The following is a 25,209-nucleotide window of genomic DNA, read 5'->3' on the forward strand; positions in this document are numbered from 1 at the left end:
GTCATGTTAATGAAGAGTCGTTTGACTGATGCTTTCACTCACACACTGTGTTGTAGAGCAGCTTCCTGGTTGGTTCATGGTTATGTGCTGTTGACTGGACTTCACCAGTCGCTCGTTACTGATGCCTCATGTTTGGTGCTGCTTTGCTTTGTGTGATTGTTGCTCAGAACGTTTGGACCACAGCGTCCTGAAGTTGCAGGTGGTCACACTTTTTAGATGGAAACTCCTCCGTCCGTCGTCAACACACAGACACAATAACTTATGAGCGATGACTTCCAAGCTGGAACCTTGTAGTAATAACTGGACTAACTCACCTCTACACAGCCACATTTGTATTCAGCAGCAAAGAACCACTAGGTTCCTGTATATAAAGACAGTAGACGGCACCGAGCTGAGAACATAATCCCACCGTTTTTCTTTGGATTTTCTGGTGTCGACTCAGTGCTTCTACGTCTTTTTTTCTGTATCATGGTTGTTTTAGAGAAATTCCGAAGAGAGAAGACTTAATCTTAACTTAATCCGGCAGGGTCAGAGTCTTAGGTTGGATTTCTGTCCATCTACAAGCACAAACATTGTCTGAGGGACTCTTTCTCCTGCTTCCCTGCTGAGGGGCTCCCACATTCAGACCTGGATGCTCCAAAGCACAGACGCCGAGCTCTTTTTAGATGTTCTTAGAGCATGAATGTTTGCTTCTAGTTCCAGCACTAGGTAACAAAAGTGCATCAAAGGTGAAAGGTAGCGTTAAATCAAGGAACTCAAGCTTTCAGAAACGTTCCTGGTCCCATGGGGAATCTGTTTAGAGCCTGTCAGAGGTACCTGGTGAGACATGACAGCTCATCCTGAGTCTAGTTGTCCTTCCGTGTTTGTTCCCAACCCCCTCGGGAGCTTTTGTTTGGCTCAATGTGCCTGCGGAGAACTTAGCTGGGGAGAGACTCTGACTTCACCGCTGTCATCCTGTTCCCGTAGAGATGCTCTGTCTGCAGACGCTGATGTATGTCCCTGTCATCACCGCTGTTGTTGTACCTCTGTATATTCTCAGATGTCTCTTCATGAGGCACAAAGCGGGTTTCAGTCAACCCTCATACATTTGTCTTACACTTTTTACTGTCCCTGTTGCTCGGAGCACTGAGCTGAAAGGATCTGATGAACTTTCCTCAAATGCAGAATGTCGTGAATGAGGGAGCAGGGTACACGTCTTTGACTGCAGACTGCTTTTCTCCATCACACTGACAAAGGGGAGAATAAAAATGAGCCAGCGTGAAGCTTCACCAGGCACAGAAATAAAGATCGACTCCTGGGCAGCTGTACGAGACGCTCGGAGGAGGAAGGCGACAGAAGCCTCTAAAAGAAGCGGTTGTTGACGTCCCTGAAGCAGCTGGAATCTGACCTGAAAAAAGAGGAAATGAGCGTCGTGGAGGCAGAGGGCAGCGTCCTCATACCGCTCGGCTTTGTGCGGCGGCGCCGCTGCCGTATGCAAATGCCCTTTATGCTAATGAGCTCTCCTCTGTGGCCAGTGGCCGTTAAAGGGCGCCATTCAGGCCTCCCTTCATCTCAGATGCTCAAATGGGCCATCGCTGCTCTCTGAGGGGAGACGGGTCCCGAAGAAAGGGGCATTGGTGACGGCATGAAAGCGGCCTCTTTTTCTGAGCATCCCGACGCCCACCGGGGTTAAAGGGTGAGACGGGTACGGGGAGAATGGCTCCACTGATCCACTTCTGCAAGTAATAATGGTAGCTCAGTGCCAAGTGGGTTGTTGTTTGTTTCATAGTAGTGGTTCATAGTGTGGACGTGTGCGTGAAGACGTCACGAATGTCCGCTCCACACAAAGACCCCAAAACCCTAAAACCTTGAAAACAAACGGAACGTCAGCCTTCAGCTGCTGCAGGATGAGGTTCTGACCTGGTTCTGTGACAGTCCAGACACAGGGATTATTCTGATCTGTGTGTTTCCTTGCAGATGCCCGACCACTTTGACCAGACGGTGGTGCTGAACCAGCTCAGATATTCCGGCATGTTGGAGACGGTCAAGATCCGACGCACCGGCTTCCCCATTCGCAGAGCGTTCACAGACTTCTGCTCCAGGTTTGTACCACAGGCTGCACCCAGTATGGCCGTTTACTGGGCGCCCACTATGGCTGTTTACTGGGCGCCCAGTATGGCTGTTTACTGGAGCCTCACCGGGGCTGTTCCTCCTCTTTTCAGGTACAAGGTCCTGATGCGGGGGCCACTGGCGCCGGATGAGCCCAAGGACCGCTGCCTCCAGCTGCTGCACTTCTACGACAGCACTGGCGCCGAGTGGCAGCTGGGAAAAACCAAGGTGAAAAAACATCATGTGCACAAATAACTGCTTTAAGAACAGCTGGAGCTTCTCTGAGTCATTAGAAAAATGTGTCGATCGCAGGAAATGCCCTCAGAGTCTTTATTTGCATGTCCTGCCTGTAAAGTTTACCCTTCAGTTCAGTTCTCGACACCATAATTGACTTTTGGTGTCAAACGCTAAGCTCCTGAACGTGCTGCCCTTCGCTCTGAGTCTGGCTCCCACCAGCTGATTCTTATTCCTCCTGCTGACGTGGATACGACTAGAGAGGCAGACGGACTGAACCCGAGGGGCTCCAATGCGTTCTGGCTCCATCCCACTGCCCTCAGGGCTTAATTTTGCCTCATGCATCTAACATATCCAGCAAAATGAAACCATTCCAGGGCTCAGGTACCTGTGGCTGCAGGCTGTGTGTACGTGTGTGTGCGTGTGCGTGTGTGTGTACGTGCGTGTGCTTCATGTATAATTGAAGTGCAGAGCACCTGAAGCGTGCAGTCCAACTGTTATTGGATCCAGTCTTCTACCCTCAGTCCATCACTCAGCTTCCACTACACCGGGTCAGGAAAGAATTACCTGCCTGTGTGTGTGTGTGTGTGTGTGTGTGTGTGTGTGTGTGTGTGTGTGTGTGTGTGTGTGTGTGTGTGTGTGTGTGTGTGTGTGTGTGTGTGTGTGTGTGTGTGTGTGTGTGTGTGCGTGTCTTTGTGTTTGCTGTGGGCAAATGACAGATGGGGACACATCCTCGGTCCCAGTACGATGTGATGCTGAGGATGAGGCTGTGTGTGTGGGTGGACGTTAGTCATTGGTGTGTGTCTCTATGAAACACCAGTAGTAGACGACAGGGCAGCACACGGCTCCACGCTGACCCACGAAGCTGCTCCTTCTGCTGCGACCGCCTGCAAAGCCTTAAATCATCCTCTTCTTTCTGAGGGACTCGTCTCCTTTGTCCCGTCGTCCTCGCAGGGAGATTTACGTCAAAGCGTTGCCTTTCAGGCGCCGCATGTCGTGACTGTTATCTAGTTGCTTTTTGTTTTACTTTTTACAGCCTCAGACTTAATTTCCTGGAGGCGACGGGTTCTGCGCCGCGTCCCAGTGTTCTGGTGCCTCCACGGACCTGACCTGTCACAGCGAGCGGCGTTCCCCGAGGCCCCGAGGCTGCAGGAATCACAAACGCAGCGCGGCTTAGCGCTAATTAGCATAGTAATGATTAAAAAGGATTAGCTGTTCAGTTGAGCCGGGCTTTGTGCGTCTGTGATTCATGCGTGTGCTTTAAGACGCGTGTTTGTCTTGTGGGAACATGAATTTCATCACAGATAAGACTTTTTTTTTGTGCTCTGGTCTAAACATGCTTTATTGGCTTTGAGGAGGATTGAACTAATATGCAAATGAGCTTGGATACCAATGGTTTTATTGCTCTGCTGATCTGTGGGTACGTCCTGCTCATCGGTGAACATCCACGTTGATTTACGTCCCCCAAAATCTCATTAGTGCTTCGCTGTGGAGGATTCAACGGTGCAGTACAGGAAGTTCCACACCTTCTCTGTCGCCTGAGACCACGTCCCGTATCTCATTTTCCTCCCTCCTTAATCGGATTAACCCTCAGTGGGCCCAGTTCCTCCATCAATGGACGGCAGCTGCACTAAGAGCCTGTGACACCGGCCTTTTCACGCAGGCATGTCACAGAAACCGCTCGCTGCAGTAATCGCCTGTCTTTAGCAGCGGGAACAAAGGAAGGGGAGGATCCGGGTTTGATTCATGTCGGCTGCTTTGTTGAGTTCAGTCCTTCTATAGCTGGTAAATCTTGACACAATAGAGCTTTTTTACTTCTCTGCACTTAGGTTTAGAGTGGAGTGTTAATGGGTTCACCTGTGGGAGTCTGTGGTTTTTTGTGCCTCACTTCCTCCGCTCCTGTTCCAGGTCTTTCTCCGCGAGTCTCTGGAGCATCGTCTGGAGAAGCAGAGGGAGGTGGAGGTGCTGAAAGCAGCCATGACCATCCAGGCTCATGTCGTGGGCTACCTGGCCAGGTGGGACCCGGCTCCCCACAGCAGCCCTGCCCTCCCTGTTCCACGCACGCTAATTCCCGCTGTTTACGCCCGTCCACACAGGAAGCAGTACCGGAGGCTGCTGCAGTGCATCGTGGTCATTCAGAAGAACTACCGGGCGTTCTACTGGAGGAGGAAGTTCTTGCTGCTGCGCTGGGCAACGCTGACCTTCCAGAAGCGGCTGCGAGGCCAGCTGGCCCGCCGGGCCTTCAGCCAGCTGCTGGAGGACAAGAGGAGGCGGGAGGAGGAGGAGCAGCACCGCAGGAGGCTGGTGGAGGAGATGGAGAGGTGAGCGAGAGCCACGTAGCTCCAACGGACGTGTGGCGCTGCGAGAGTGGACGCTGGCGTCTGCTGTGATTTATGAGTCCAGGGAGGTGCATTAACACAAAGCTCAGTAGAGGCTGAGCTAAAGGCAGGATTTCACAGACGGAGAGGTGATAAATGATTCAATTTTCCCTTCCTGCCTCTAATTTATTAAGAATTAATAAAGACTTGATTAAAAATGCAATCCATCAGTTCAGATCTCATTTCTCACAGCTTCCTCATTACCCAAGGCTCTAAAGTCGTAGTAGATTCTGGTAAAAAACACCAACTCTTTCTGTTTTCTGCTGCTGATACAGTAAATGGACTTTATGGGATTTTATTGTCGCTCTGAGACGGGAAATGTAATTACACTGTTTTGGTAAATCCTGTCTTTTCCTGTCTGCTACAGTCAGCTGATTTGTGTGTGTGCGTGTGTGTGTGTGTGCGCAGGGAGAGGCAGAGGCTGGAGGCAGAGAGACTCGCCACTGAGGTACAGTACGAGAAGTCATTCATCTAAGAGGCCAATGAGCCAAATCTGCATCTAGATCCATGAAATGTCTGTTAGGCAAATCGTGCTTTATTATGTTATTTAGTCAAAACACAAAAGCTCAGTGAGAAAAAATAAATGTTTATTGTGCTTTCAAACATTTCTCTGTGCAACAGAATTATTTTAGGCACAACGTGCATGTAAACATTTGTGTCGTTCAAACGGCGTAGCTGCTGCAGAACGATGATGGAGTAGGTTTGTAATACATGACGGCAGCTTCCTGGTGAGTCTCATGGGCCTCTCGTCCTCAGGCTGAGGAGACCAGACGTCTGGAGGAGCTGTGTCGCGCTCAGGAGTTGGCCTCTCTGCTTTTGGCGCAGTCTCAGGCGGCCGTGGCAGAGTCCCGCCCGCCGGGCCGCTTGGAGGAGCTGCAGGCGGCGGCAGCGGAGGAGGAGGCGGCAGAGGAGGCGACGGAGGCGCCGGCGGAGGACGAGGGCGTCCGCTCTCACGAAGCTTCGCAGGTGGAGGAGATCCTGCGGCTGGAGCGAGAGATCCAGGCCCTGCAGAGGCAAAAGGAGCGGCAGGAGCTCTCCCTGACGGAGGCCTCCCTCCTCCGGCTCCAGCGCCTCCGGGACCAGGAGCTGCGGCGGCTGGAGGACGAGGCCTGCAAGGCCGCGCAGCAGTTCCTCGACTCGCTGAACTTCGACGAGATCGACGAGTGCGTGAGGAACATCGAGAGCTCGCTGGGCGTCGGCGCCGTGGAGGAGGCGGAGAAGGAGGGCAGGCGGAGGAGAGGCTCCGACGAGGAGGAGGTTGACGAAGGGTTCGGGGCCGACGACGAGGCCTTCAAAGACTCGCCGAACCCCAGCGAGCACGGCCACTCCGACGGGCAGCGGACCAGCGGGATTCGAACCAGCGACGACTCGTCCGAAGAAGACCCGTACGCCAACGACGGCGTGGCGCCTCCGCTGCCGCCCGCCGCCCTGCTCCACCAGCCGCTGGCCGCCTCTGAGGCTCCGTCCGACGACTTGGTGGAGCTCATCCCTCCGGACGAGGACTCGGACTACGACCAGGACGACTACGACGAGGGCGCCATCGTGTCCAGCGGCAGCGTGGCCTTTTCCAACCCGCGCAGCGGACAGTGGTCCCCAGACTTCCGCGGCTCTGTCGGCACCTACAACAGCTCGGGCGCGTACCGCTTCGGCTCGGAGGGGGCCCAGTCCTCCGTGAGTGCTGCCCGGCGGTGTGAGGTTGCTGGTGTCGCGTTCTGCGCATCTGATGGTGTTGCTTCTGTTGTAGTTCGAGGACAGTGAGGACGACTTCGATAGGTTTGACACCGACGACGAGCTGTCGTACCGGCGGGACTCCGTTTACAGCTGCGTCACGCTGCCGTACTTCCACAGCTTCCTCCACATAAAAGGTAAGGTCACTGGAGCCGCTCTTGCTGCCGACTCCACAACGACACCAGTAAAAGCACGGCGCGTTTCCAGGCGGCCTCATGAACACGTGGAAGCGGCGCTGGTGCGTCCTGAAGGACGAGACCTTCCTGTGGTTCCGGGCCAAGCAGGAGGCGCTGAAGCAGGGCTGGCTGCACAAGAAGGGCGGAGGCTCGTCCACGCTGTCGCGGCGCAACTGGAAGCGCCGCTGGTTCGTGCTGCGGCAAAGGAAGCTCATGTACTTCGAGAACGACAGCGAGGACAAGATGAAGGGGGTTCTGGACATGCATGACGTCAAGTAAGGACCTGGAGAGTCAGCGGGAGGCGGGGTCCACTTCCAGTTTGACTCCGTGTTTGTATCTTCTTCTTCTTCTTCTTCTTTGCGCAGAGAAATCGTAGATCACACCGGCAAAGAGAACGGCATCGACATTGTTATGCCAGAGAGGACGTACCACCTGATCGCTGAGTCAGCAGAGGACGCCAGGTAACAAACACGCCTCTGCAGGCTCCTAACACAGGTGTAAGATGTGTAGCATGTAATGCATCCACATGCTAAGTCTTCATACTGGGGTTTGTCTAGATCTCCTCCTCAGATTATCTCCAGGCTGGTGCTATAGAATCAGCTGTTTTTAAACATCGCCCCCTGGAGGCTTCATCTCCTGCTTAGCTGTATCTAAACCCCCCAATAGTCAATTTTAGCAGTGAAACACCTAGATCATTAATAATTACTGTGTTTTCTGTGACCCATTGGCTGTAAATGATGATTGACTGTCATTTCATGAATGCGTTGAGAGTGATGCTGATGGTGTTGTCATGGTTACAGCCACTGGTTCAGCGTGCTGAGCCAGGTCCAGAGCTCCACAGAGCAGGAGATCAGAGAGATGCACGACGAGCAGGCAAATCCCCAGAACGCTGTGGTGAGTGCTAGCCAGATATAACGAGATCTGTGTTCAAACATCTGTTCTGATGCTTCATACTCAAAACGCTGCAGCTGTGGGACCGCTCATGCTACTGCCTTTTTGTTCTCTTGTATTTATTGGGTGTTGAGCCTATCAGTGAGCATGTTTGCTGCCTCCATCCCTGTGTGTGTGAGAGATAATTGGTTTCCACAGAGCTGAGAAAGGTCAAAGTCATTATTTGCACGCTGAACTCCTCATCCCTGTCTCTTTTTCTCTCTGACCCTCCAGGGAACGTTGGACGTGGGGATGATCGATTCGGTTTGTGCTTCAGATAATCCGGAGAGGTGAGCGCCAGCATCACACATCACATCACGGCTTAAATCCGTTTGTGTCGAGTTTGACCTGAATCAAAGCTGAGAAACCAAAAGGCCGTTGACACGTCTGGGTTTAGTGTCGCTCTCCATCATCCCGATACTACATCATTCACACAGTGGCCACATTGATGTTCTTGCATTTTTGTACCTACTTAACACAAAACAGAATCCCAGCTTCATCTGTCGAGGATGTAATATAAGGATCAGTTTCAGATGTTTTATTTTTATCCATCACTCATACCCACATTCCTAAATGGTCTCAGGCCAAACTCCTTTGTCATAATCACGGCGAATCGTGTGCTGCACTGCAACGCCGACACGCCCGAGGAGATGCACCACTGGATCACGCTGCTGCAGCGCTCCAAGGGCGACACGCGCGTGGATGGCCAGGAGTTTATCATCCGAGGTGAGAAGGCTGCTCTTAGCTCAAGTCCACGCTATGACGCATTTAGGCAGATAAATGTGTGTCAAAATTATGGGATGAGCTTCTATGTTGGTTTATAATGATAGAAAATGTTTTTTCCACCAGGCTGGTTGCACAAAGAGATGAAGAACAGCACTAAAGCCTCGCTGAAGCTCAAGAAGCGCTGGTTCCTGCTTACCCACAATTCCCTGGACTACTATAAGAGCTCTGAGCGGAACGCCCTGAAGCTGGGAACGCTGGTGCTGAACAGCCTGTGCTCCGTGGTTCAGCCAGACGACAAGGTCTTCAAAGAGACGGGTAAGAACGAAGGTGCCCATCTGTCATGGACTCCACGTGGTCTAACGGATCCTTCATCTGTTGTGACAGGCTACTGGAACGTGATCGTGTACGGCCGGAAACACTCGTACCGTCTCTACTGTAAGCTGCTGAATGAAGCCACGCGCTGGGCCAACTCCATCCAGAACGTCATCGACACCAAAGCGCCCATCGACACGCCGACCCAGCAGCTCATCCAGGACATCAAGGTAGGAAACGCCCCTGAAACTGGGGCAGCGATGGGAAACGAACGTCTGCACTGAAGCTTCAGTTAAATGGGCCTCTGGTCCCTGCAGGAGAACTGTCTGAACTCGGAGGTGGTGGAGCAGATCCACAAGCGGAACCCCATCCTTCGCTACAGCCACCACCCGCTGCACTCGCCTCTGCTGCCGCTGCCGTATGGGGACATCCACCTCACCAGTGAGTTACACACTCACTGCTCTCATCGGGCCCTCGATCCCGCCTCTAACCTGTTGTCATTCCTGTGCCTCAGTCCCGAGGAGCAGGAGCTACACAACGCTGCAGGACGAAGCCCTCAAAGTCTTCAGCTCTCTGCAGCACCTGGAGGGTGTGGCCGACCCAGTGCCCGTCATCCAGGGCATCCTGCAGACGGGCCAGGAGCTCAGAGCGCTGCGGGACGAGCTCTACTGCCAGCTGATAAAGCAGACCACGCGGCCGCCGCAGCCGGGCGGCCCGGGCAACCTGTGCAGCTGGAAGATCCTGGCCTGCATGTCCTGCACGTTCGTTCCATCCAGGAGCATCCTTAGATACCTCAAGTTCCACCTGAAGAGGTATCTGTTAGAGGCGGAATTGAAGTTTCATTGGGTTTGTTTCTGGGAAACTAAAATGACCAAACATTATCATCACAGGACTCGAGAGCTCTTCCCCGGCTCAGAGATGGATCGATATGCTGCCTCCGCCCTCGACTCGCTGAGGAAGACCCGCGCCAGGGAGAACGTGCCATCGCAGGAGGAGATCCGATCCATCGTGGCCCGGCAGGAAATGAGCACCACTGTTCACTGCCACGGTGGAGGCTCCTGCAAGATCACCATCAACTCCCACACCACTGCAGGGGAGGTGGGTGACAGCAGGCTGTGTCAGATGGCGCCTTCACAGCCTTTCCTTAGAGCTAGAGCGTTGAGCTGTGGCTTGTGTAAAAATAGTGATGGCTGTTGTCTTCGGTTTGTGTGTCAGGTGGTGGAGAAGCTGATCCGCGGCCTGGCCATGGAGGACAGCAGGAACATGTTTGCTCTGTTCGAACACAACAACACTACAGAGAAAGCCATCGAGAGCCGCACAGTGGTGGCCGACGTTCTCGCCAAGTTTGAAAAGTAAGCGTCACAGTTTCTGCGTGTGACTCTGAAGCTTACGAGTAGTTTTGTACTCAGCTCATTGTCTCATGTCCAGGTTCTCAGCGAGTCCAGACGAGCACAACACCGGGTGGAAGTTCTACTTCAAGCTCTACTGCTTCCTGGACACAGAGAATGTTCCCAAAGACAGCGTGGAGTTTGCCTTCATGTTTGAGCAGGTAACACTTCAGTGGAGCCAGGAGGAAACTCATCCAAGCCACCAGCTCATTTACAAGTTCAGACTGAAAATAAAAATGTGTTTTTTTCCAAGCATTTGTTCCCATAAAGTGAAGCAGCCTGCTGTACCTGCCAACCAGTGCTTCCTGCTTCTGTCTGTTACATCTGCCGTACTCTGTTCTGTCCACAGGCCCACGAAGCAGTAATTCGTGGTCAGTATCCAGCCCCTGAGGAGACTCTTCAGTTCTTGGCTGCCTTGAGACTTCAGTACCTCCTGGGGGATTTCAGTTCCCAGGCCAACATTCCTGAGATGTCCCAGGTGTTCCCCATGGCACGCTTACGGGCCCGGGTGCAGAACTCGGCCAAGACATTCGCTCCAGGCACTGGTTCCATGGCTGAGCGCCCGGGAACGTCGGACAGGAAGCGCTCAAGCTTCCTGGAGGGAACGTTGAGGCGGAGCTTCAGGAGTGGCTCGCTGAGTCGGCAGAAGCTGGAGGAGGAGAACAGCCTGGAGGCGTGGATGAGGGAGGAGGTGGCTGCAGTGAGAACCAGTGTGATGGACAAATGGAAAAAACTGCAGGGAATGAACCAGGAGCAGGCCATGGTCAAATACATGGCCCTGGTGAAGGAGTGGCAGGGTTACGGATCCACACTCTTTAATGTTGAGGTGAGCAACAGAGTTTAAGCCTTGGTCCAGATAAATACATTTGTATGAAGATGCTGTAGCTCAGAGTTCTTACGCTGCTTCTGCGTGTGTTCAGTGCCGTGATGGAGCGTTCCCCTCTGAGCTGTGGCTCGGTGTTAGCAGAGAGGCTATATCTGTGTACAAACGGGGGGAGCTGTGGCCGCTGGAGGTCTTCCCCTACGAGCAGATTCTGTCCTTTGGAGCGCCGCTGCCGAACTCCTACAAGATCGCAGTGGAAGGACGCGAGTTGGTGTTTGAAACCAGCATGGTGCGAATGACTCTGATCAATGATGTGGATGCTGTGAATTCTTTAACTCCTAAATGAATTCTTACCCTCGTGCCGTCGTCTCTGCAGGTCATGGACATCGCCAAGCTGATGAAGGCGTATATCAGCATGATCGTGAAGAAGCGCTACAGTAACTGTCAGTCCGTCAGCAGCCACAGCAGCCAGTGCAGTGCCTGGTGAACGCTGCCGTTAACCTGTGGCCACTGGAGGTCCGAGCGCTGGGCTGCACCAACGACACATTTCAAACTGACTCCAGCGCTGGAGACAAACCACAATGCTCTTAATGTGAATTGGGCTCAGTCCATTCATTCATTCCAAAACATTACACATCTGGATTAGAACTATACGCCATCACCATCTACTATGAACAACATTCTGTCATGTAGTTATACATTTAATTGTATTACATTTACTGTCATTTAGTTGCCAAGTAGAAGGTAAATGAAAGTCCATACAAAAAACAGCAAAGAAATGTTACAGTTGAAGGTTCAACGCAACCTTGTGTTTTCATCAGGTCTCCACTAATGCAGATGTGTCCTGTTCTGGAATTATAACAAGATCCAACATGTGGATTTGTGTGTGAGTGTGCGCGTGTGCGCGCGCCTACAGGCTCTGAATGTAAAAAAGGAAATAACTGATATTTTAGCCTTTTTCTGTTTCTTTGTAAAGCTCTGGGACTTTTCTTTGTACCAGTAAACGAGGATTTCTTCACTGTAAATAATTTGCAACCACACTTTTGCTGAAGTGCCTTTTTCAAGCGAGACAAACTCCTATTTGTTGCATTGATGCCATTGTAGGGCCAGATGCTGCCATGTTCCCTTTACTACCAATGTACTCATGCGCTGCAGATCCAAACAATCGACACATTCGAGCTACAATCAAGACGGAAACGTCGTCTCACATGTGGTGAACTATCAAACAGGGCAGTGATGCAGTGTTTTTATCTCCGAAGCCCTTTTTTGACTGAAGCTCCTCTCGTGTAGATGCTCTTAGAGTCTTAAAGCAATCACTCTGGTTCGTTGCTTGTTTAGTTGGACTGATCACAGCGTAACATTCCTACAACACTGGAGCTCCGCGGGCGGCAGATCCTTCCAAAGACGCATGTGCAGATGTCTTTCACGGTGCCTTCTTGTATATTGTGTACACTGTTTTTCTACGAGTGTGTTTTTTCCTATAATGTGCAATGGTTTGTTCATTCTTTAATCATGGGGCTGTACATTTTTCTAGGTTTTGCTTCTCTCCTTCCTCAGTGAAGGCCACAGGGGCTTTTTCTCTGACCATCCAGCCGACGGACCTGTCAAACAGTATCAGCCTTTGTTATTTTAATCAATATTACCTGGGTTATGTATTAAAAAGATTATTCTAATAATAAATGGTCACACATTTGGTTTTAATGTGTATTTTTCTGCTGTCAAACATAACACATTTAAAGTGGGTAAATCATTGAAGGTTTTGATTGACTCGTAACTCATGTGTTATCTGATGTGCACAAACCCCTCCTTCATACTCCGAACTTTGCTCCTTTCATTTGAGGAATCGCTGCTCGGTCTACAGGTAACGTAACAGATATTTTCAAATATGTAACAGTCCTCTGACATTCGACTAGTTGTCTTTGTTGTAGCAGGAATCTGATCATAAGTTGTTAAGTCTGGTGGAGTATGATGGACATTATTAACTGATATTACTGTGAAACCCCTGGCGCTTTGTGAGCAACCGTCTCTCCTGAAAACATGCTTCATGTGCGACTAAACTTATAAGACGTTTCGTATAAAAGCATCAGCGCAAATGAGACGAGCGCCTTTGAATTGTGAACATGAACATTCAGCAATGATTTGTTTCACCTGTGAGTTTGTGGTGTTTCTGCTGATTTGCTGTCTAAAAAATATAATATACATAAGGATCCTTCAGTAACGCCTTCTTTTTCTACTGTTGGTGAGACTTTGCACTGAGAACTTGTGACTACAGTTCAAAGCCATAAACTTGATACCTGTCATCAGATCGTGTATTGGGGAATGTGTGAGAGAGGTTGTTTGGCAGCTAAGAAGCTGAATCCAGAAGCAAAAGCAAAAGGTATGAACAAATGGAACTTCTAGCTTTTTTATTGGAACATTTTCTTCATGTTCCATGTTTATCAGTAGTAAATAATCATTTAAGACAGCATGCTATTAAAGCTAAGTTACTGCTAACTTAAATTCAAAACAATTTCCAATGTAAATGTATTTTTCCTCCAGCCATCCATCTATTTTCTACCTGAGTCCCGGGGGGCAGGTCCACCCTGAACACAGAGACAAACAACCGCGCACGCGCACACTCACGCCGACGGTCAATGGAAAGTAGTGGAAAGTAGCCTGACTGCATGTCTTTGGACCGTGGGAGGAAGCCGGAGAACCCTGGAGAGAACCCACGCGAACAGAGACCCACACGAACACAGGAAAAACGTGCAAACTCCACACGGAGAGGGAATCGAACTCACACCCTCCTTGCTGTGAGTTGACAGCGCTACCCATATATTTGCGGCCTTTATATTTTATATTAATAACAGTAATCAACACATCCACGTGCAGCTGTCTTTGACTGCTGCATATCTGCATGAGTATAAATGCACAGGACTATATTTCCGCGGATTGGTCGATATACGTGAACGATCTTACAATTACAGCCAATAGAATCGCGCTACTGCGACCCACGTGAGATTGACAGCTTTGTCAGCCACTCAAGATCAAATAAACAGAAACTAACGTTTGTTATCGGAAACGTAAAGAGGTAACGGCGACGGTAAAGTAAACATCTATCACAATTAGTAATTAATTGTCATTAAATTATTGTTGAGCGATTAGTGATGTGGTTCGTTGGCTTGAGCCGTAGATTGTGTGCTTTGCCTAATACGTAGCGGTGGAAGGGGAGTAAAGAGTAAAAAACAAATATCCGCTTATCATAGTTACGGAAGTAGCTAAAACACAGAGGACTGAGTTAATCTGATCGTCTGGGGTTTTTAATGGGATTCAGTTCCACTGAAACAACAACAAAATGCATCAAAAATGATGATAAGACACGAGACGAAACCTCTGAACGGTTTCTCTTTTTAAGAGAGATGTTACGATAATTCTAGTAGTTTTATTTCTATTTTTAAGTATTGTTTTTAAGATGGTTGACGATGAGAATGCAGCATAATAATGAACAGCACTGTAACTGAGTTCATCCTCACTATGTCTAATATTACGACTAATGAATGACTTCTGTTTGTGCAGATGTGTTTTCTCTTAGGCAGCTGCAGATTATTACCAACATGAAAGGGTTTAAAAAAAGGTATAAGTATGTTTATATCTCATACAGCATGATCAGCTGAATGTTGCCTATTTTGCTTTATTCATAGCTGTCTCAACAAGACATTCCCTCCCTGATGGCACTTCTTTTATTTTACCAGGAACCGACAGAAACCAGACTCTCCAGAGTTGGACCCTGAACCCAGCGACAGGTCTGTGGTTAAACCCCCTGCTTCAAAAAGGTACCATATGCTTCACAGCTGGACGTCAGCCTGATGCATCCTCAGATCATATCATATGATGATCATATTGTAGCTACATATGACAACAGGTTGTTTTGACAAATATGAATAGACACAATGAAAATATTATTGCCCATCGTATCCCTCTTATTGTTTTTCCTCCTCCCAACGGCTCAAACAGGAAATGTTTTATAGTTAAATACCTGATCAATGCTTACCCAATGAACTATAGTTTATACAGGAAGTGTTTCAAGACAACATTGACTTTTAATGTATAATAAATATTCCCATCTATGTTTTTGTCAGGATGAAGGTGAAAAAATCAGCTTCTCCCAAACCCAGCTGTGTGTCTATGAGGAGTGACAGATCGATGGAGCATCCTATAATGTTTAAACAGGAATTGTTTGATCATAGGTAAAACTGAAATAAAACGCATGACAATGTTCTCATTTTCAAACTCTCCTCTGAAATGTAAAACCTGCTTCACACGTTATTACTAAAAGGAAGCACTGAACAAATTCTTCATGTTCCTCCACACTCAGCCAGCAGAGCTCAGACGGTCCCAGTGGTCGGACGTCCCAGCAGCATTCGAATCACCTGGACGACATATTTAAGGTCTGTACAGTACAACATCTACTTAATACTACTACTACTACTACTACTACTACTACCACAATATTACTACTACTTTTTAGACCAGTGTCTGTCTGTGCAACATGGAGCTAATGTTTGGCTCCATGACATAAGGTGACTGTGATTGTGACATTTATTTGGCTTTCTGTTCCAGCTGCTGAAGGAGAACGTTGTCACTTTTGTGAAGAATGAGCTGGAGAAGATACAGAAGAAGCTGGTATCAGTTTGCACAGAATGCCTGGAGAGCCAGAGGAAGGATGAGGAGGAGTTGGATGGTGAGGATGAAGATCGGAGGAAGAGCAGCAGAGATGCCGTTCTGAAGATCACACTGAACATCCTGAGGAGGATGAAGCAGGAGGACCTGGCTGACTGCCTGCAGAACAGTAAGAGGATCCAGAGAAATAGAGAGAAACAAAAATCACCAGAACAAATGTAACAGTCTGAAAAATACACTAACATAATAATTTTAGAAGTAACTCCATCTTGTGTCTTGTATCGTTCAGGGTGTCAAAATAAACTCAAGTCTGACTTGAAGCAGAGGGTTCAGTGTGTGTTTGAGGGGGTTCCTAAAGCAGGGAACCCAACCCCTCTGAACCAGATCTACACAGAGCTCCACATCACGGAGGGAGGAACCGGAGGGGTCAACGATGAGCATGAGGTCAGACACATTGAAAAAGCCTCCTGGAAACGCGACGGCCCAGAGACCACCATCAGCTGCAGGGACATCTTTAAAGGACCACTGGGAAGAAGGACTGGGGTGAGAACCGTGTTGACCACGGGAGTGGCTGGCATTGGGAAAACAGTCCTAACACAGAAGTTCACGCTGGACTGGGCTGAAGGCAAAGCCAACCAGGACATCCACTTCACGTTTCCGTTCACCTTCAGAGAGCTGAATGTGCTGAAAGAGAGAAAGTTCAGCTTGGTGGAACTTGTCCATCACTTCTTTCCTGAAACCACAGGAATCCGCTGGTTTGAAGAGTTCCAGGTTGTGTTCATCTTCGACGGCCTGGATGAGAATCGACTTCCTCTGGACTTTCACAATTACAAGGTCCTGTCTGACGTCACAGCGTCCGCCTCAGTGGATGTGCTGCTGACTAACCTGATCCGGGGGAACCTGCTTTCCTCTGCTCGCCTCTGGATCACCACACGACCCGCAGCAGCCAATCAGATCCCTCCCTGGTGTGTGGACATGATGACGGGGGTCAGAGGCTTCACGGACCCACAGAAGGACGAGTACTTCAGGAAGAGATTCAGAGATGAGCAGCAGGCCACGACAATCATCTCCCACATCAAGACCTCACGAAGCCTCCACATCATGTGCCACATCCCGGTCTTCTGCTGGATCACTGCTACGGTTCTGGAGGATGTGTCTAAATCCAGACAGGGAGGGATGCTGCCCAACACCCTCACTGAGATGTACATCCACTTCCTGGTGGTTCAGACCAAGCTGAGAAACTTCAAGTACGACGGAGGAGCTGAGACGGATCCACACTGGAACCCGGAGACCAAGAAGATGATCGAGTCTCTGGGAAAACTGGCCTTCGAGCAGCTGAAGAAAGGAAACCTGATCTTCTACGAGTCGGACCTGATGGAGTGTGGCATCGACGTCGGAGCAGCCTCTGGTTACTCAGGAGTGTTGACACAGATCTTCATAGAGGTCAAAGGCCTGCACCAGGACAAGGTGTTCTGCTTCGTCCATCTGAGCGTTCAGGAGTTTCTGGCTGCGCTTCACGTCCATCTCATCTTCGTCGGCTCTGGAGTCAACCTGCTGTCAGAGGAAGAGCCCAGCTTCACCGCCTCCGAACCCCCAGCAGTAACCCTGTACCACCGGGCTGTGGACGAGGCCTTACAGAGTCCAAACGGTCACCTGGACCTGTTCCTCCGCTTCCTCCTGGGTCTGTCACTGGAGACCAACCAGACTCTGCTACGAGGCCTGATCACGCAGACAGGAAGTCGGCCAGAGAACCGTCAGGATACGGTAGCACACATCAAGAAGAGGCTGGAGGAGAACCCCTCCACAGAGAGGAGCATCAATCTGTTCCACTGTCTGAATGAGCTGAACGATCACGGGCTGATGGAGGAGATCCAGTGGCACATGAGCTCAGGAAACCTCTCCCCTCAAAGTTTGTCTTCATCCAATTGGTCGGCTCTAATTTTTGTGTTACTGGCTTCAAAAACAGATTTAGACGCATTTGAGCTGAAGAAATACTCAGCATCAGAAGAGGCTCTGGAAAAGCTGCTCCCAGTGGTGACAGCCTCCAACAAAGCTCTGTGAGTATTGTGACATGTGAACTTTTGTCTCTGGACAGTCTGTAAATAAGTCTGCTGTTGATCTGAGTGATCTCATGTCTGTGAGGATCCACTCCCTGACAGAGGACCGTCTTTTCAGACTCAGTGGCTGTAATCTCTCAGGGAGAAGCTGCCAGGTCCTGTCCTCGGCTCTGGGCGCCCAGTCGTCTAATGTGAGAGAGCTGGACCTGAGTATCAACAGCCCAGAGGACTCGGGTGTGAAGCTCCTGTCACAGGGACTACGGAGCGAGAAGTGTAAACTTCAGACCCTCAGGTCACGTCTGGACTCATTTAAGCGAACATTTTATCATTTAGCCCATTTTTATTTGTCATATTTGTATTTTATCTACAGTGAAGCATAGCCCAGATGATAATGTTTGACATCGAGCTGAACACCGTTCCACTCCTCGTCTTTGCAGGCTGAGTGTCTGTGAGCTCTCGGAGCGAAGCTGTGCTCATCTTGCCTCCGTGTTCAGCTTCAGCCCGTCTCTGAGAGAACTGGACCTGAGCAACAACGACCTGCGGGATTCAGGAGTGGAGCTGCTGTCTGCTGGACTGAAGCTTCCAGCGTGTGAACTGGAAACTCTCAGGTCAGGACCTCTCTGTGTAATGAAGCCCACCTTGGTGATAGAAGCTGATGTGTGTGCGTGATGGGTGTGTTTGCAGGCTGTCAGGTTGTCTGGTCACAGTGAGAGGCTGTGCTTCTCTGGCCTCGGTTCTGAGCTCCCAGCCCTGCTCTCTGAAGGAGCTGGACCTGAGCTACAACCATCCTGGAGACTCAGGAGTGAAGCTGCTCTCGGCTGCTGTGCAGTGGAGGCCGGAGGCTCTGAGGTATCTGGGTCTGAGCATTCACCTGCCGTCCTCCTCCAGCTGCCTGTGTAACGTTTCTCTCCTCCTTTCAGGGTAAATCCTGCTGGAGTCCAGTGGTTGAGACCAGGCCTGAGGAAGTGTAAGTGTTTTCAAATAGATCCTTAAACAAGCAGCGACGTTCAGCCGTCAAACTGTCCCATCACTTATCGATCTTGTTGTGTTAGATTTCTGTCAGCTGACTCTGAATCCATTCACGGCGCACAGAGAGCTCCGATTGTCTGCTGACCTCAGGAGCGTGAGGCGCGTGTCAGCGCAGCAGTTGCATTCACACGATCAGGACGCATTCAACTACTGGCCCCAGCTGCTGTGCAGTGAGAGTCTCACTGGTCGCTGTTACTGGGAGGTGGAGTGGACTGGGCAGGTTTCTATATCCGTCAGCTACGGCGGAATGAAGAGGAGCGGAACCAGTGACGACTGCAAGTTTGGGATGAACGAGCAGTCGTGGAGTCTGAGCTGTAATGGAGACGGTTATTCTACACGTCACAACAACAAGAAAACCCTGATCTCCGCCTGCTCCTTGACCTCCAACAGAGTTGCTGTGTATGTGGACTGTGCCGCCGGCTCGCTGTCCTTCTACAGAGTCTCCTCTGACAAACTGACCCACCTCCACACCTTCAGCACCTCCCTTTCTGAGCCTCTTTACCCTGGGTTCGGGTTCTGGTCACCAGGTTCCTCAGTGTCTCTGTGTGATCGAAACGTTCTCACACAAGCTCAGCCAGACGATTTCAAATGACTGACTTTAAAGGACATCACATTTGTAACAGATTCCTGCTTCATCTGCTGTTTTTATACTTTGCACTGGTTTTATTTAAATGTAAAATGAAACGAACATGTGACTGTCAGGTTAAATGACACTTTATATCTTTGATAAACTGAATCAATCTGGACTCACCAAACTGGATCTTCTGTCCTTTGCTTCATAGGTTGTGACTGGAGGCACCTCATCATCAAACACAGCTTCATTTAATAACCCACAGTTTGCTGTGTATATAAATATTTTTATATTTATACATCACATCCATGTTACATTCAACAGAAATAGAAATACAACCACCATTAACAGCCACAGCGGGTCCGTTATGTGCAGGTCATCATCATCAGCCAGTCCAGGCCAGACCCGCAGCACAACGACCCGGAGCTGGATCAACACCACAGGCTCAGCAGCTGCTGACAGACCGACCGACGCCTCTGGATCCATCGCTCGCGTTCTAAAGCCGGGCAACGCCGATATGCCAGCATATACAGACAGAAGCAGAGGGTGGAGCGTCAGAAGGTCATGTCGGCTTTGTGCTCATTTGGAGTCGGAGCGGTCTGCTTTAAAACATACAAAACATGAGGCAGATTTCCCCCAGGAAACACAGTGATGCAGGCACAGAAACCAACCCAATCATTCAGCAGCTCCCAGTTGTCGATCTCATATTGGTGTTAATCAGTATTTGAAGCCAGCTGATGAATCAGCAGTGAAATCAGATTACAGGAAACCATGTTACAGTAAATGAAAGCTTCCTTAAATATCAACCATTTTTGAGACGCTCAAAAACGCTAACGATCATGTACCTTCTGTAGAAGGTCCTGACCAGCGACTATTAAGGGCTGTTCATTGTAATCAGGCTTGAGCTGCATTCTGTTCCCACGTAGACCTCACTGAGAGTCACCGCTGCCTGTGTTGTCATCGAACACAACAGCACCTCACATTTAGATTTAAAGACTGGGACTGTTTTGAGGACCAGCCCCAGAGCAGACCGACGGTTTGTGGGGACGCCTTCATGAAATAAAAGCTTTTGAAAGTAAAAAAGAAAACTATTGTGACTGTAAAAATTCCCCAGCAGAGCTCAGACTTTGGCCGCGTGTGAACCAGACATGTTGCTGCCGCCTGGTTTCACACTGATGTCACTCGAATGACGACCTCTCCGGAGTCACTGTCCTGGCTGAGGTTGTTTCGGGGCAGCAGGCCGGGGCAGAAGGGGGCCAGACAGAGGCAGGTCCACGGCCGCGGCCCCAGCTGGGTCGGGTGCAAAGGGCCGCTGGGCCCGAACGTGGCCAGAGGCAGCCACAGCGTCCTGGGAGCCAGAGACGAGTGCCCGGTGCTGGTCTCCTCCATGTCCTTGGCCTTGTCGTAGCTCTGAACATCCCAGTGCAGGTTCACCGCCCTCCAGCGCATGAAGACGTTGTACACGGCCGCGCCCTCGTGGACGATCAGACCTGAAAACAAAGCCAGGCCGCATGGATGGTGACGCCTGTCATCACAGGGGCGGCGCTTTAGGACGGAGCAGGGACTCACCCACGCAGACCAGGTCCATGAAGCCGTACATGCCGTAGCAGATCTGGAAGAGCACGTCGCGGCGCTGCCAGATGGCCTGCGGGCTGAGGGCCGACCACAGCAGCCAGGAGATGCTGGCCACCAGGAAGAGCGAGCCCAGGAACACGGCGATGATCTGCACCTTCTCCACCAGCGTTATGGTGATGGACTGCCACTGCAGACAATGGTCATATGTCAGTTTGACGCTCAGATCCTGTAACAGCGTTCCTTTAGTCTGAGGAGGAAGCAGGAAGTCATTAGCAGAGAGCTTCACCATACGGACTTCAGAAGGTCATTTCTGCTGGTTCGACAGTTACGACCAGGCAGGTCTGCAAATACAACTGTCTGCAAGACGTGGAAAGTGGAGACGAGAGGTGAGAGCGCTGTGGGGAGGAGAAGATGAAGCCGGGCCATTAGGAAACAGGAGGGAGGAGAGGAAACCGAAATGGTCCCAAAACTTGGACGGCAACTAAACAACTTGGAAACAAAGCCAAGCGGGTGATTGTGAAGCTGCGCCGGTCTTTTTTAAGAAGAGACTTTAGGCAGAGCTCTGCTGCTCAGCTGTGTGTTTGTTCAGTCTGCCAGTGACTCGAGTCCCATCTGGAGCAGACAGATCTGAGGCTGCAGAGAGTGCGGCTCAGCCTCCACAGAGCTTCACGGCCGGCGGCGCCTCAGCACAACCAACATCCAGGTGTGGAGTGGAAACGGGCCCGGCACTGACCCGCTCCCCTCGTTGGGGGCGTTTTTACCTGCCACGGCCTCTTCATGTTGATGGCGATGACGTGGAAGCGGTAGCAGCACAGCTCGCAGGTCCAGCAGCCGCGCTCGCTGATCCACTTCAGCAGGCAGTGCTGGTGGGTGTAGCGCACGGAGCCGTCACAGCGGCACGGGTTCAGCAGGTCGCCCTGAAAGCGGGAGAGGCCGGGGTCAAAGGTCGCGGCTCCGAGCACAGCTTTATATAGAAGGATTTCACGGGTCACTGCATCATTATATAAACTGTGTTTCTACTGCTACTGATAAAAAGACCTTAAAGCCTTTCAGAAATCATCACTTTTGTTCACAATCAGAACAGTGGCTTTAATATTAATCCCAACCTCATCTCCAAGGTCCATCTGTTGACGCGGCATCATTAAAACCCCCGTTTTCAGGCCAGTTTGAGCGTTTCCTATCAGCGGGTCATAAATCACAGCATCTCTCAGATCACTGGTCATTTCTCAGAGCTGTAGCGTGGTGGACGTCAGCAGAGGGACCGAGCATTAATCTTCACACGCGTATCTATTTACTGTGATGTTTTCCCCTCCTCAACCTGCCATTACTGCAGCGTTGACCCGCTGCTGCACAGCCTGAGGCATATTAATAGTGTATTAAGGTCAGCGGTCAGGGAGCTCGTTTTTCATCACGTCATATTAACCTTGCAGGTTGAAAAGGACCTCAGGGGCTTTCGTCTGAATCTGCCTCAACTGATCGGGGACTATTTTCACGTTTCTGAAACCAACAAGCTGACATTTGTCAAAGATTAAACTTTTTCAAAGGTGTCCAGAATAACCTGCAGGCTGTTTTACCACAGGCCTGTAAATGACAACATGCTCCCAAGGTTAAACTGACGCTCGGACACTGGGACAGCGTCAGTCGCAGGTTAACTTCAACCTCAACCTTAACATCCATGTTGGCGCCGGCCACACATGAAACAAAGACGATGTGAGGTTCTCAAGGGCTCAGAATAACAAGCTTATTGTGCAAATCCTCTGCAACCGCAACTGAAACAAAGAAGCGCAAACATCTTCGTCTCACTTCATCTGCTCAGACGGGATTTATGCTCAGCCGTCTCCCTGATAACCCATGAGCCTTCCCAGCTCGTGGCCTCGTATCAAAATCAAATATGAATCTGTGCCCGGAGGCAGAGCTATTAGATTAGTTCTTCTAACAGCCTAGAGGCCACGTTCACAGGACAGGATATTCACTTAGGCACATACTGCCCTGACGCGCCTCCTTCCCCTAAACTCCAGAGGGACGAAGCGTCCCCTGGTGAACACTGTCACCGAGCAGACAGACCTACAGAGAATCTCATTAGCAGCGTTCCTCCTCGCTGCTCCACATCTGTCCAACCAGGGCCAGGAAGGCGCGCAGACAGTTTGACTGCACACTTGAGGATAATACGTATTATAAATAGATTAGGATTCAGCCCGCGTCGTCTCCCGTATGATGGATGGGACTGAGTTTGTTTGCTGCCTTTGGACGACTCGCTGAATTCTAAACACCAGTAACGTTGCAGTTATCAATGAATTCCCACCAGTTCCCTGCTGCTCTAAAAGCTAAATTTGGGAGGTGCTGAAAGAAAAAAATATGAACATATGAAATCATAGCGTTCACTGAGTGGTATCTGCTTTCAGCCTACTGCTTCAGGCCACAAACTGAAACTAATTTAGACCTCATAACTAATTAAAAGAAAACACCTTAACAGAGATTCAGTAAATGCGCTTGTATAAATATCAGGATCTCAGCTGTCGTTCTTTAAACGCCGCCGTCACGCTCCTCCGGCCTGATTCATCTTTTTTGAACTTGAACTCGTCAGGTGATTAGATTAAGCTGCTTTTAGCGGTTTCCAGACCGTGCGTGCTGTGATAGCTGAACTCACGTGTTTTAAAATGTCAGACCACAACGATGAGAAACGTCACGTCATCCACCTGCTTCTTTGGCCCCGGTTGAATCGCGTGTGCGCTGTCCGTGGTGCTGAAGTCAGAGGCCTGTCTTTCTGCAGCAACGTGGAAGTTTTAAGGCTGGACTTTGGTTTTGTTGTAATTCTAATGGTTCTGATGAGTATAAATGACACAGCTTCCACTCGGGCTCACCTCAGTTGACAACGACTTGCTGCTGTCAGCCAATAAGGCTCCAACGTAGTGAACCCGGTGCCCTCACCTCATGTGTGGGTCCGAACCCGCGTGTTCCGTTCTGCACTCACCTGCTCGGCGCCTTGGAAGCAGATCCGGCAGCTGGGAGTGGGGATGCAGGTTTCGCTGCTGCAGTTTGAATGCATCGCCTGAGTCTTGCAAGACGCCCCCCCCACCGCCCCCTCCTCGCTGGAGAAATTGCCCCCGTTGTTCTCCACGTTGAATTTCTCCGCGTCCCCGTCGCTCCGGGCCTCGCGGCAGCGTCCTCCCTCCTCGCGTCCGTCTCCGCGTTCCGCCGCGTCCTCATCGTCGGGGCGCGGACGTCCTTGGGAGCCGCGCGCTTCGCCTTCCTCCCAGGTGTGGCGGTGGGTGCCGGTGGCGGCTCCCGGCGCCTCCTCGCACGCTGGGCCCGCCTCTCCCTCCTCTGTGCTCATAATACGAAGAAAAGTCCAAATAAAATTGCATAGATGCCTCCGACCGCGTGCACGGTGTTCAGCACCTTCGCGACGCAGCAACGTGATGCAGCCTTCGGGCTCCCGGTTTACGGCGGATGTTGCTCCGCTCGGATTCCGAACAGAGCCGTGCGGCTCGTGCGGCCGAACCTACGGGGTGGCAGCTCGGAACTGCTGCGCTAAAGCGGCCGGATCTTCCCAACGGCGGTGTCCGTCGGCGGGCTGGGACCTGCTCATGTGCTCCGCAGACCCGGGGAGCATTTCCAAGCAGCCTCCGTGCATTGCAACGGGATTTCGCCGTCCCGACGCGCGCTGTTCCCCTCTTCCTCTTCCTCTCCTCCCCCCTCTCCCCCGTTCAGTCCCCACCGAGGACGGTGGCAGCTTCGCGGCAGCTGATGGCACAAACTGTCTGCCTGGAGGAAACGTGGCCGAGAACTCACCCCTGCCGACGGGCTGTTGGGCAGGAATCCTTGTCCAAGTCAGCTGTGAGTTCTGATGAGTCTTTCGCTCTCAGGAAGCAAATCCAGCCCCCCGGGAGGCGACCAATCAATCACATTATTATCCCATTAAAATGATGGAGGAGATGAGTTTCCAGACCCGGGCTCGCGTGGAGCTGCGCGGTGCTCACGGCTGCAGCCGTAGGTGCGGCTCTATGTGGTGACCCGCAGCACCCGCCTTGAGTTAAAGGGTTCCAGATGGGGTGCTTAAGGCTGGAACCTGCCTGAATGTGACCGGTCCTCAAACGAACCCAAATGATTCATTAAAGGTGATTAATGGAGAATTGACCTCGCCTGCATTAAGCCACTGGTCCAAGCGCTGATAGTTCTCTATGACTAACAGGGTCTTTTATCAGGGATTGATTGTTTCTCAGTCAAGGAGGTTTTTAATGAGGTAACAGTATGGCTCATTGGCCGTTTTATCCCATAAAAAATAAAAGGTTCGGTTTAAAGATTAAAAGTTAATTTTAAATTGGAAAGTCAGCAAACTAAACAACTGTTGAGTGGCAGCTGAACCTAGATCAGACAAATGAAAGTGCAACTTGTTTCCTACAAATGCTGGGTCATTCAGTAAAGTGCTAAATAACATGAGGCAGACTTTCAGCCCTCACAATAAATCTGAACATAGCGCCGCATTATTCATCGTCCACTCTTCCTCATTCTGAGCTTCAGAAAAGGACTCACAG

General features: G+C 50.6%; 3 protein-coding genes across 3 annotated transcripts in view; 2 read left to right on the top strand and 1 right to left on the bottom strand.

Annotated features, from left to right (window-relative positions):
* The window catches only part of myo10 (myosin X), a 32,074-nt gene extending 19,596 nt beyond the window's left edge, over window positions 1-12,478 (top strand). Inside the window, 22 exon segments of the mRNA XM_041068129.2 lie at window positions 1,957-2,081; window positions 2,202-2,316; window positions 4,231-4,337; window positions 4,419-4,643; window positions 5,109-5,148; window positions 5,457-6,371; window positions 6,445-6,565; window positions 6,636-6,879; window positions 6,970-7,065; window positions 7,405-7,498; window positions 7,769-7,824; window positions 8,118-8,260; window positions 8,384-8,575; window positions 8,645-8,802; window positions 8,890-9,013; window positions 9,087-9,384; window positions 9,463-9,670; window positions 9,788-9,924; window positions 10,001-10,121; window positions 10,310-10,786; window positions 10,881-11,072; window positions 11,160-12,478. Of these exon segments, the coding sequence (XP_040924063.1) occupies window positions 1,957-2,081; window positions 2,202-2,316; window positions 4,231-4,337; window positions 4,419-4,643; window positions 5,109-5,148; window positions 5,457-6,371; window positions 6,445-6,565; window positions 6,636-6,879; window positions 6,970-7,065; window positions 7,405-7,498; window positions 7,769-7,824; window positions 8,118-8,260; window positions 8,384-8,575; window positions 8,645-8,802; window positions 8,890-9,013; window positions 9,087-9,384; window positions 9,463-9,670; window positions 9,788-9,924; window positions 10,001-10,121; window positions 10,310-10,786; window positions 10,881-11,072; window positions 11,160-11,270 (4,299 nt within the window). The 3' untranslated portion in view covers window positions 11,271-12,478.
* A 1,402-nt stretch (window positions 12,479-13,880) lies between these two features.
* On the top strand, window positions 13,881-19,283 carry LOC114844150 (NLR family CARD domain-containing protein 3-like). The gene is made up of 11 exons (XM_029131264.3): window positions 13,881-14,396; window positions 14,515-14,595; window positions 14,902-15,009; window positions 15,138-15,210; window positions 15,383-15,611; window positions 15,732-17,499; window positions 17,618-17,791; window positions 17,937-18,107; window positions 18,184-18,348; window positions 18,420-18,466; window positions 18,552-19,283. The coding sequence occupies exons 1-11, from the start codon at window positions 14,320-14,322 to the stop codon at window positions 19,118-19,120; spliced, it is 3,462 nt and encodes a 1,153-aa protein (XP_028987097.1). The 5' UTR covers window positions 13,881-14,319; the 3' UTR covers window positions 19,121-19,283.
* An 81-nt stretch (window positions 19,284-19,364) lies between these two features.
* On the bottom strand, window positions 19,365-24,663 carry marchf11 (membrane-associated ring finger (C3HC4) 11). Its single transcript, XM_029131370.3, has 4 exons — window positions 23,646-24,663; window positions 21,436-21,591; window positions 20,669-20,861; window positions 19,365-20,589 (listed from the first exon to the last, which is right to left on the bottom strand). The coding sequence occupies exons 1-4, from the start codon at window positions 24,006-24,008 to the stop codon at window positions 20,267-20,269; spliced, it is 1,035 nt and encodes a 344-aa protein (XP_028987203.1). The 5' UTR covers window positions 24,009-24,663; the 3' UTR covers window positions 19,365-20,266.
* Window positions 24,664-25,209: the final 546 nt, after the last annotated feature.

This window comes from Betta splendens, chromosome 17 (genome assembly GCF_900634795.4).
Source record: "Betta splendens chromosome 17, fBetSpl5.4, whole genome shotgun sequence".
Classification (NCBI taxonomy): domain Eukaryota; kingdom Metazoa; phylum Chordata; class Actinopteri; order Anabantiformes; family Osphronemidae; genus Betta; species Betta splendens.

What these genes read in the sequence shown, in the direction of transcription:
- LOC114844150 (XM_029131264.3), top strand. Translation starts at nt 14,320, where the DNA reads ATGACTTCTGTTTGTGCAGATGTGTTTTCTCTTAGGCAGCTGCAGATT. An exon ending in ATGAAAGGGTTTAAAAAAAG is followed by an intron (nt 14,397 to 14,514) that starts GTATAAGTATGT and finishes TTATTTTACCAG; the next exon opens with GAACCGACAGAAACCAGACT. An exon ending in TGGAGGCCGGAGGCTCTGAG is followed by an intron (nt 18,349 to 18,419) that starts GTATCTGGGTCT and finishes TCCTCCTTTCAG; the next exon opens with GGTAAATCCTGCTGGAGTCC.
- marchf11 (XM_029131370.3), bottom strand. Translation starts at nt 24,008, where the DNA reads ATGAGCACAGAGGAGGGAGAGGCGGGCCCAGCGTGCGAGGAGGCGCCG. An exon ending in ACATGAAGAGGCCGTGGCAG is followed by an intron (nt 20,862 to 21,435) that starts GTAAAAACGCCC and finishes CATTGTCTGCAG; the next exon opens with TGGCAGTCCATCACCATAAC. An exon ending in CATGGACCTGGTCTGCGTGG is followed by an intron (nt 20,590 to 20,668) that starts GTGAGTCCCTGC and finishes CTTTGTTTTCAG; the next exon opens with GTCTGATCGTCCACGAGGGC.